Genomic DNA, 10,733 nt, shown 5'->3' with positions numbered 1-10,733 from the left:
GAACAATAAAAATGGTGCACAATTCCAAAACAAGAACTGAAAATTAACAATGTTTGTTATATATTGTCATCAAATTTGTTGCTCAGATTACCAGAAGCATTAACTCTTCCTTTCACTATACCTTAATGTTTTCCTTGTCCTTTTTTTTACTTTAATATGTTTTCAAGAGAGTATAAAAATAATAGATGAAACATTAGAGATGATACACAATTAAAAGAATAAGATGAAGAGGATTCAGCTGTGATTGTTATATTGCACATTGCTGTCCTCAGTAAAGTTGCTCATGTTACAGATGCTAGTATATAGAGTTCATCAAAGAAAAAAAATTTAATTTTTACTTTTATTTTTGCGGTACCATGATTGAACTCAGGCCCTTGCACTTGCCAGGGAAGTGCTTATTCTACTGAGCCATCTCCCCAGCCCCAAAGAAAAAATTTTAGATATTATCTACTACTTTTGAGAAACCAACAGAAGTTAGCAGTACAATCATCTCTGCTATCCTGTGTTCATACTTAACATATTTTTTCCCTCTTCCTTTGATAATCGCATTTTGTCAAATGTTATTGATAGTAAATTTAAAATTTAATCCCTTTCAAGGTACAGGTATTGCTGGGCAAGGTGGTGTATGCCTATGACCCTTGCACTCAGAAGCCTGAGGTAGAAGGGTTGCCTCAAGTTCAAGGCCAGTCTTGGCTACATAGTAAATTCAGGGGCAGCCTGAACTATTCAGAGAAACCTTCTCTAAAACAAACAAAAATATGCATATAGTTGTGCTTTTTATTTTTAGATTTTTTTTGGTACTTTCAGTTCATATCCCTAGAAAATAAAACATTACTTGATTTTTTTTTTACTTGATATTATTTGCTAAGAATACCATTATTCACATGCAAAATATTTGTTTCCTATGATAACATTTGTGAATTTCTAAGCTTACTGTTTTGTTTAGTGAGCTTTCTTCATGTTCATTTGAGTTTTTTCAGTCAGCTATTAGAAAACAGCAGTTACTAGTATACATTTATTTCTGTTGTGCAGATTTTTGATGAAGATACTAGATCCTTGGAAATTCCTCAGTCTTACAGTACTACACAAAGGGAATCCAGTGATTACAATGTGCCTTGCAAAAAAAGGAAAATTGAAGTAGGCTGGGAAGTACTGAAAGATCATCTCCAGAAGTCACAGAATGACTGTGATCTTGTGCCTTGGTAAAATGCTACCTTTTACTCGCATGCTCTCATTTCAGTCTTGGTTTATTTTTTCCTCAGAAAGCTTCCATCATAATCATTTCATCTCATTGAGTACATAATTCATCTCCTGGACTCTCAATTATTTATCTATTCCCAAAGTCATTTATAGCAAAGGGAAATGTGATTGAGTTATAAGGGACATTATTTTGATATGCTTTGCTTAAACTCATGATTATTTTACATAGTTGAGCGTACCTATTTCAGATTCTTTAATTTAATTTTTTAATTTTTTTTTTGGTGGAGGGGATTGAACTCAGGCCCTTGTGCTTGCCAGGGAAGCGCTTATTCCACTGAGCCATCTCCCCAACCCCTCTTTAATTTTATCTGCTCAGTCAGGAGTTAATTTATTGAACATCTGCTACATGTTGTGCATTGGGGTTGCAGAAATGTATAACAAGGTTCCTGTTTTTGAATAGCACATGTGCTAGGGGTTTCACAGCAAATAATTTATTCAGTTTACTGAATTAACGTAAGGAAAATGTTTTGAAAATTTATTTTTTATTCATGTTGCAGTACGTGATTACATTCTTCATGGGGAACTTGTATGTGTACACAGCACGTCTTAGTCCTTTTCTCATCCTCTCCCCTCTCCTCCTCCTCTCCTGTCATGTCTTGGTCCCCTTTGCATTTGCAGAAGATCTAGCTCCCTGCTTCCTATTGTCTTTTAATTGTCTTTTAATTTGTTATTTATATTTTTGAGTTTCTCATAAAGGAGAGTCTGTATGATGTTTAACCTTGTATGCATCAAGATGCATCATTTTTTTACAGCTGATTCAAGTTTACCCTTCCTCATGGCAGAGTGTGTAAATGCCACATATACTTTATCCATTCACCTGTGATAAGCACATAAATGATTTCCAAGATTTAGCTATTTTAAATTGTGCTGCCATCAGCATGGGTGTACAAGTAGCACTATAAAATGATGCATTTAACTTTCCAGGGAAATACCTAGGAGGGGAATGGCTAGGTTGAATGGGGTTTCTATTTTTAGTTCTTTGAGGAATCTCCAGTGATTTCCATAATGGTTATAGAATTTACATTTCCACCAACAATGTTGAAGGGTTCCTTTCCTTTTAACACCATAACGAGTCAAGCATTTGTTAGTATTTTATTTTTCTTCTCCCCTTCCCTCCCCTCGCTTGCCCTCTCCTCTCTTCCCCTCCCGTCCCCTCTCCTCCCTTCCCCTCCCATCCCCTCTCCTCCCACTTTTTTTTTTTTTTTTTTTAGGTAGGCTCTATCTATGTAATTCACGCTGTCCTTGAACTCATTGCGTAGTCCAGGCTGGCCTCAGATTCACAACAGTCTTCCTGCCTCATCAACCTTCTGAGTGGCACAATTATAGGCAGGTGCCACTGTGCCCAGCTGATTTCATTTGTTTTTGTTTTGTATTTTAAGGAAGGGTCTACAGGGTCTTTAGGGTCACACTACTAGATTGGACTCCTAGTGATCTGCCTGTTTACAGCCTCCCAAGAGCTGGGATTACAAGGTGTGCCACCACACCCAGTCTCAATTGCTATCTGAGGATGCCCCAGGGGTGGGGCCTAGGGATTGAACCCCAGCCCCCTGGGTCTGCTTGCAGGTGCTTTTATCTGCTGAGCTTTTTGGTGGGCCCTGAGCTGATTTCTTTTTTTTTTTTTTTTTTTTTTGGAGGAACCGGGTATTGAACTCAGACCCTTGCGCTTGCCAGGCAAGTGCTTATTCTACTGAGCCATCTCCCCGCCCTCCCGAGCTGATTTCTTGATGTTGGCCATTCTGTCTTGTGTAAGGTACAGTGTCAGTGTTGTTTTAATTTTCATTTCTTTAATGTCAGAAATAGTGAACGTTTTTACATGCATTAATTGGCCATTTGTATTGTACTTCTTGAAGTATGTATTCATTTCATTTGTCCATGTTTTGATTGTTTCTTTAATTTTGGTAAGGGTCTTAATTTTTTATATTTTACTTCACTTTACCTTTACTTCACCTCACCTCACCTTACCTTTACTTCACCTCACCTCACCTTTACCTGTACCTGTACCTGTACCTTGTGCTTGCCAGGATTTTTTTTTTTTTTTTAATTCTGTATATATTATAGATACTAGTCTTCTGGGAATCCCTGGCAAAATTCTTTTCCCCTTCTGTAAATCATCTCTTAACTTCTTTTTTTTTTTTTTTTTTAATTTTTTTTTTCCCCCGCTGTGAAGGTTTTGTTTGATACCAGGAATTGCCCTTATGACCTTGCAGGTGACAAACCACTGATCTGTATCCCCAGTCCTATGAAGAAGTTTGTAAAATTTGATATCCTATTTGTTGATTATTGACCTTGTTTCTTACGTAATTGACACTCTGTTTAGAAAGTACTTACCTACACATCTTCAAGCGTTTTCTATTCAGTCTATTTTTTTTTTTTTTTGAGAACCCGGGATTGAACTCAGACCCTTGCACTTGCCAGGCAAGCGCTTATTCTACTGAGCCATCTCCCCAGCCTCCCAAAATAATGTTTGTTTGTTTGTTTGTTTGTTTTTGGTTTTTTTGCAGTACCGGGGATTGAACTCAGGCCCTTGTGCTTGCCAGGCAAGTACTTATTTTACTGAGCTATCTCCCTGACCTTTAATGCGTTTTATTCTCTTTCAGAAGATTATTTCTATAAAAAGATTGTTTTTTCTTATCCTCTTGTAGAGGAACATTTTTGCTGACTGAAAAGCAGGAATGGATTGCGTATGACATGTAATCTCAGAGTATGTCACTTTCCTGTTGCTGGGACACAGTGTCCAGTACTCAAAACTTGAAGGAAGAGCTTGGCTGGTGGTTTTTGTCGATTCAGCCGTGGTTGGCTGGCTCTAGGAGAGATGGCCGTGGCGCGGCGCAAGACTGTGGCAGAAGAAAGCTTCTCACCTTGTGGCAGCCTTGGAGCAGCAGGAAAGGGTAGAGCTGGGACCACGGGTGCCTCCCTGTAGATCACAACTCCAGTGACCCACTTCGGCCCTGTGTCCTGTGTGTGTTTTGGCTGTGAACTCATCAGTGGGTTAATCTAGCGACAAGTGTAGTGTCCTGACGAACCAGTCATTTAAAAGCCCCAACTCTGAAGGCATGAGACACTTGGGGAACATATTAGATCTAATTCATAACATCCAGTTACTTGAAAGGCAAAGCCAAGAGGATTGAAAGTTTGAGGCTAGCCTGGGAAATTTAATGAGACCTTATCTTTTAAAAAGTTGTCATTCAAGGGCCGGGGAGATAGCTCAGTAGGCTAAGTGCTTGCCTGGCAAGGGCAGGGTCCTGAGTTCAATCCCCGGTACCGCAAAGAAAAAAAAAAATTGTAATTCAAGATAGAATGCTTACCTCGCAAATGTAGTATCCCCAGTTCTGAACAAACAAAACAAAACAAAAACAGGAATAAGCAAAATAAGTGAGAAGTGGAATATTTCTGATTTAGTTGTTTATGAGAAATTAAATTGCTTGCCCACCTAGCCAGAAATTTGTCAGTCTTCCTGTCATTTTAGGAAGTAAGACCTAATAAATGCTAACTTTTACTTTGAGAACTATATAGAAAATGGTAGTAATGCTTTAATTAAAATGTAGGGTGTCATGTTGATATATTCATGTTTGTATATTTATGTATTTTATTTAGCTTTTTAAGATAGTTAAAAGTTTTAAAATTATTCGTCTTCTCTTTTTTCCTTTTAGGCTGCGGATTATAACCCAGTTAATAGCAAAATATCCAGCAAGTTTACCTGACTATGAGCTGTGTCCGTTACTGATGATATTATACCAGCTTCTGTGTCAGCAGCGACGAGGAGAGCGCACACCATATGTGTTACGATGCCTTACAGAAATCGCACTATGTCAAGGCAAGAAATCAGACCTAGAAAGCTGTCAGAAGTCGGATTTGTTGAAACTCTGGATTAAAATTTGTTCTGTTACGTTTCGTGGTGTCAATTCTGTACAGATCCAAACAGAAAACTTTGGCTTGCTTGGAGCCATTATTCAAGGTAGCTTACTTGAGGTTGACAGAGAATTCTGGAAGCTATTTACTGGGTCAGCCTGCAAACCTTCAAGGTAAGTTAAAGAATGCAGTTTATAGATACACAGACACACCATCCACCTACTTCTGATTACTTTCATGGTTATTTTAGTTAAATATATATTAAATCCAGTCTGTTTCAGGTGCATTTGTTGTTTGGCTGTGAAGACTTAATACATTTATAGATATGAAGTTAGTTTCAAATGTGGAGAGATTTGTAAGATCAATTTTAAAGAATTTTTAAAAAGAATTATAGAGCTTAAATTTGCTTTATCCCTAATTTAAAAATATTTAGCATTCATAAGTTGTATTATTTTTTAGTAGTAGTAGTAGTAGTACTATCTACTGTTACTGTGAGAGTTCTGAATGAAGAGTCTTCTCAGATAAAACCAGGGGTTTTTGCAGCTTTTGCTTATGCGTGCCATATGCCTAGCTCTGTCCTGAGCACTACAGGAAAACTGTTACATAAAATAGGCCCTCTGGGAGTTTGCTCTTCTTTTGTTATTATTACTTGGTGCTACTGGGATCCTTACCTAGGACCTCTAGCATGAGCTTCCCTCACTCAGCTCATGATAGCTTGCTTGTAACAGTTGTCTTTTGTTTCTTTGTAGTGCTGCAGTAGGCTGTTTGACTTTGGCTCTCACCAGCTGCGTGATTCCAGAAACATTAAAAACAGGAACAGAGCAAAATGTATGTGAAGTAAATAGAAGCTTTTCTTTAAAGGAATCAATAATGAGATGGCTCTTACTCTGTCAGTCAGAGGATGACTTAGAAGACAATGAAGAGCTCCCTCCTATTCTTCAGAGGTAATTTCATTAGCATAGTTTCCTTTGTTTTATAAAGCATTCTCCTTGTATGATACCAGATGGTTTTCTTTGCTAGTGATAATGCAGGAATTTTTCAGTTATCTATAATTTGAATAATTGTCTTTGTTTTTCGGGACTGTGTCTTTGTGGCTATATCATTTCTTGCATAAAAAGGTAGTCTTACTCTGAGAATATACATGTGTGATTTGTAGAACTTTTGAGTGGTATGTATAAATTATACTTAGTTTTGGGGTACTGTGTAGTGTTTTGATGCATATATATATATATATATATTGCATAATATTCAGATGGGGCTGGGGATACAGCTCACTGGCATAAGCATCTTCCTGGTAACACAAGGTCCCGAGTTCAATCCCTAGTACTACCAAAAAAAAAAAACCCTAAAAAAAATATATATTTATATATTTTAGAGGGTATATATATATATATATATATATTTTTTTTTTAGTTACGATCAGGGTATATCTGTCTCCCTAAGCAGTTGTCACTTCTTTGTCAGAAATATATCAGAAACCCTGTATTTTTTCACAATAAATATACAGTACCTTATTCTCTATACTCATCTTAGTGTACAATAGAACACAGAGCTTTGTGTATGTAGCAGTAAATTAGTACAGTTAACCTCAATGTGGATATTTCTTCAAGCATCTGTTCCTTGGTGATCTTCTTTAAATAATTCCAACCTATGACTCAGACTCAGGTGAATCTCTAATCCATAATTGTACTAAGTATCTTCTTGGTGAAATTTGTTTAATAAAATTATAATACCAAAGACAGACAGAATGGTACTTAAGCCTTGGGGTGAGGAATGGGCCACCCTGCTCACTTCACCTTAGCACAGATGGTAGTAGTAACAGAATGACTGAAATGTAGGCCTCGAATCCTGGTGCCTTTTTTTTTTTTTTTTTTTTTTTTTTGGTGGAACTGGGATTGAACTCAGGCCCTTGCGCTTGCCAGGGACGCACTTATTCCACTGAGCCATCTCCCTGGCCCCAAATCCTGGTGCTTTTATTTTAATTTCATAATAATTTGTTAATTTTACAAATGACCTTTGAAAATGAGACATTTTTCTTCTAAGAAGTATAATAAACAGCACTAATGTGTATATTATGTTTAAATTCTCTTCTGAGGTATTAAGATACAGTCAAATGAAAGCAAGTTTAATTTATGATCCAGATTTCAGAAGTTAAGATTTATATCTAACCATGGATATTGAAAAAAATTTGAAATGGCTTCTAAGTGAAGTTTTTTGTTTTTCTTTTTTCTTTACAGTAATTTTCCTCATCTCATCTTAGAGAAAATTCTTGTGAGTCTCACTATGAAAAACTGTAAAGCTGCAATGGATTTTTTCCAGAGTATGCCAGAATGGTATGTTATCAAATAGAGTTCTGTGATATTTGAAGATATATTTTTAATTATAGATACAATTTTAGCAGGGTAGTAGCTGCATCTTAATAATTATGACTCAAGTTGGTTGAGTAAAAAAACCCTCAACTGATTTCTTGGAGGTTTTGCAGGCTGTAGCTTCACTTACTGAACTAAAACAAAAGTTTTTCCTCTTCTTCTAGTGCTGTTTCTTCTGTTTGGTTAGCCCTGTTACTCTTTTTGCTGCATTAGCCCCTCTGATGGTGTCTTGGTTACTTTTCTCTCATTGCTGGGACAAAATACCCGACACCCAAAAATGAAGGAAGGAGATATTCATTTGGCTCACAGTTAGTGGAGGTTTCCATCCTTTCTTGGTTGGCTCCAGCGTGGATGGCCACAAGGCTGAGGGCAGCCATTCGTGGCGGTGTGAGGCAGCCAGAGAAGGGAGAGCCGAGAGGGAGGAGCGTCGCTGAGAGCAGGCCTCTCTCCCTTCCTTCTGTTGCATTCAGGGTACCCCCAGGAGTAGCACTCACACCCAGACTGCCCTTGAGAGGTCCTGAAAAACTCTCAGTAGCTGCCTTGTGTCTCTTTTATTTGCAGTAAGGAGAGGAATAAAAATGGTTTCAACCTGCCTTCAATTTCAAAAAAAAAAAACCTTCAACTGTTATGCAAGGAAAAGATTCTTGTAATTCAGTCACCAAAATCTGTGGACTATAATTTTAGGTCAAGGTTATTCTATTTTAAGTGTCAGTAGAAAACACTAAATAATTTTGATGGGAAATTAGCGTCATACATAAATTTTCTGTCAAATGAGTTCTTAGGTGTGATCCATTTAATATTTCAATTAAAATTTGGCATTCAGCTTTAAAACTGATAATTAAATTTAAAAATAAATCTAAAGATGTAAATTTAATGAATTGACTCAAAAACTTGTTTAGTTCCTGCAGGTGACTCACTAGCATGAATATTCCTCATCTTTCTATGAGGGATTAAGATGAAGAAATACAAAGGCTGGCCAAATAGCTCAGCAGATTAAAGTGCTTGCAGGCAGCCACAGGGGCCTGTGGTTCAATCCCTGGTCCAGCCTGCCAACCCCAGCCCTGGGGCGCACTGAGTGGGCAGTTGAGACTGGGCGTGGTGGCGAGAACCTGTAATCCCAACTCTTGGGAGGCTGTAAGCAGGAGAATCACTATGAGTCTGATCTAGTAGTGAGATCCTGAACACCCTGTAGACCCTGTTTAAAAAAAAAAAAAAAAAGAAAGAAAGAAATGGAACTTTATGAAGAAAACACAGGTGAAAGCAAAAATATTATTTCTGGGAATGTTATTTTCAACATTTATGTCTGATGTTACTATTCCATTACTTCCTGAATTTGTCATTGAAATTGTAACTTGTATTTGTTTTGTCCACCTATTAGTAAAATTTGCTACCGAGTTAATGTATTCATATGTAATATATAGAGATAGAATATGAGGTATTTTGATTATAAAGATCTCACTCTTCTTGAAGTGAACACCACCAAAAAGATAAAGAAGAGCTTTCATTCTCAGAAGTTGAAGAACTGTTTCTTCAGACAACTTTTGACAAGATGGATTTTTTATGCATTGTGAAAGAATGTGCTGTAGAAAAGTATCAATCCAGAACTGGCTTTTCTGTCCACCAAAACCTCAGGGATTCATTGCATCGTTATCTTCTGGGATTATCAGAACAACTTCTAAATAATTCCTCAGAGGTAAGATTTTAAAGAACTAGTGTCTATCCAGTGGTCCCTCACTTATCACTGAGGTTATGTTCCAAACACCCCAGCAATAAGTGAAAATCAGCGAAGTAGTAACGTTATGTTTATTTTAGTATTTATACATATTGTAAGACTTTATAAACTCTTCCCACGCTCTTATAAACCTTTCCCACTCATATCAAAACACTTCTAATGTTCTTAACCGTTTTCTAAAGTCCTAAACCTATGTAATTTTAACAATATATGTATACTGTATGGAATAGCATATATTCTTCTGGTTAAAAAATACATACTATAAGCTTTTATTTTGATTTAATATTTTAATATGCTAGAATTAACATTTTAATGTATTTTATATATTTTAAATTTTAGGCAAAATTCATTAAAACCATGAATGCTATTATGCACATAAATATGTACACTATCACAGAATCCCACAATATAACAAAAAATCCATGATAAATAATTTAGGTTAATATTTTTTTGAAAACAAAAATACAGTGGCCCCTCACTTATCACACTTACATGGAACAGTGAGTCTCAAACTCAAACTGTAAAATAGTGAGGGACTACTGGGTTTACAAATGAGATGCAAGGTCCAAGCCCAGGCGCGGCATGAGTGAGACATTTTTCCACCCCCTTGGGACCTCCACCACCACTCTGCAGGACCAACCCATCCTGCCCACTCAGTGAGAATTTCTGCTGCATTCTGGAGACCCCCAGATTGAGCCCTAGTCCAGGCCCGGTGAGTGTGTGGGAGAGCTTAGTCTCTCCCCTACTCCACCTTGTCCCTTCCAATCTCAGCTCAGGCCAGGCATACAGGCCTGAGGTACAACACTGCAGCTACAATCCCTGCACAGAGGGTAGGGACAAAGCCACCCAGCTAGCCAGGAGCAGAACATCTAGCCAGAGGGACAAAACAGATTCACTCCCAAGGGAGGCATCAGGAAGGAACTGAACACAGCAGAGAGACCCAAGCCAGGCATAGCAGAATAAATCCAAACTTTGCAGACCTGCATGTGAATTGCAGTAGGTGCTAAGGTTATAACTACACCAAGTCTCTACAACAAAGGTCAGAAGATAGTGCTACACAAAATGACAACAAGAAGGAGCAAAATGCAATTTCAGACACCAAACACACACATAACAAATGTAGAGGACACTAAAACAGAACAAATTGGGACTCACACAGCTGAAATCAATGAATCAACAGCTTCTGAAATAAAGAAAGAACTGCATAAAGGTATAGAGGAACTCAGATTAGAAATGAAAAAAGAAATCCCTGAATTAATAGCATCTTTAGTAAAGAATCAAATGCAGAAACATATAGAAGAAAGCCAATGCCCACCCAGAACAAGTGCAGAAGACATTAGCTAAGTTCAAATGTATGAATTAATAGCATCAATACTAAATTAGCAATAGCAGAAAGTAATAGAGGATCTCACAGCAGAATTCTTTTCTACTAGCTCAGCTCAAATGTATGAATTAATAATGTCGATAGTAAATAAGCAACAGCAGAAAGTTTTAGAGGAACTCAGAGCGGAATTCTTTTCTGA

General features: G+C 37.3%; 1 protein-coding gene across 1 annotated transcript in view; it reads left to right on the top strand.

Annotated features, from left to right (window-relative positions):
* Positions 1 to 10,733, top strand: part of Atm (ATM serine/threonine kinase) — a 137,159-nt gene that overhangs the window by 23,644 nt on the left and 102,782 nt on the right. Inside the window, exons 9-13 of the mRNA XM_004626220.2 lie at positions 1,033 to 1,202; positions 4,911 to 5,282; positions 5,859 to 6,053; positions 7,347 to 7,442; positions 8,949 to 9,171. Coding sequence (XP_004626277.1) covers positions 1,033 to 1,202; positions 4,911 to 5,282; positions 5,859 to 6,053; positions 7,347 to 7,442; positions 8,949 to 9,171 — 1,056 coding nt within the window. The remainder of the gene's footprint in view (positions 1 to 1,032; positions 1,203 to 4,910; positions 5,283 to 5,858; positions 6,054 to 7,346; positions 7,443 to 8,948; positions 9,172 to 10,733) is intronic.

The sequence above is a fragment of the Octodon degus genome, unplaced genomic scaffold (genome assembly GCF_000260255.1).
Source record: "Octodon degus isolate 3935 unplaced genomic scaffold, OctDeg1.0 scaffold00012, whole genome shotgun sequence".
Taxonomy (NCBI): Eukaryota; Metazoa; Chordata; class Mammalia; order Rodentia; family Octodontidae; genus Octodon; species Octodon degus.
The sequence above is the reverse complement of the archived record's forward strand: the minus strand, read 5'-3'. Positions and strand labels throughout refer to the sequence as shown.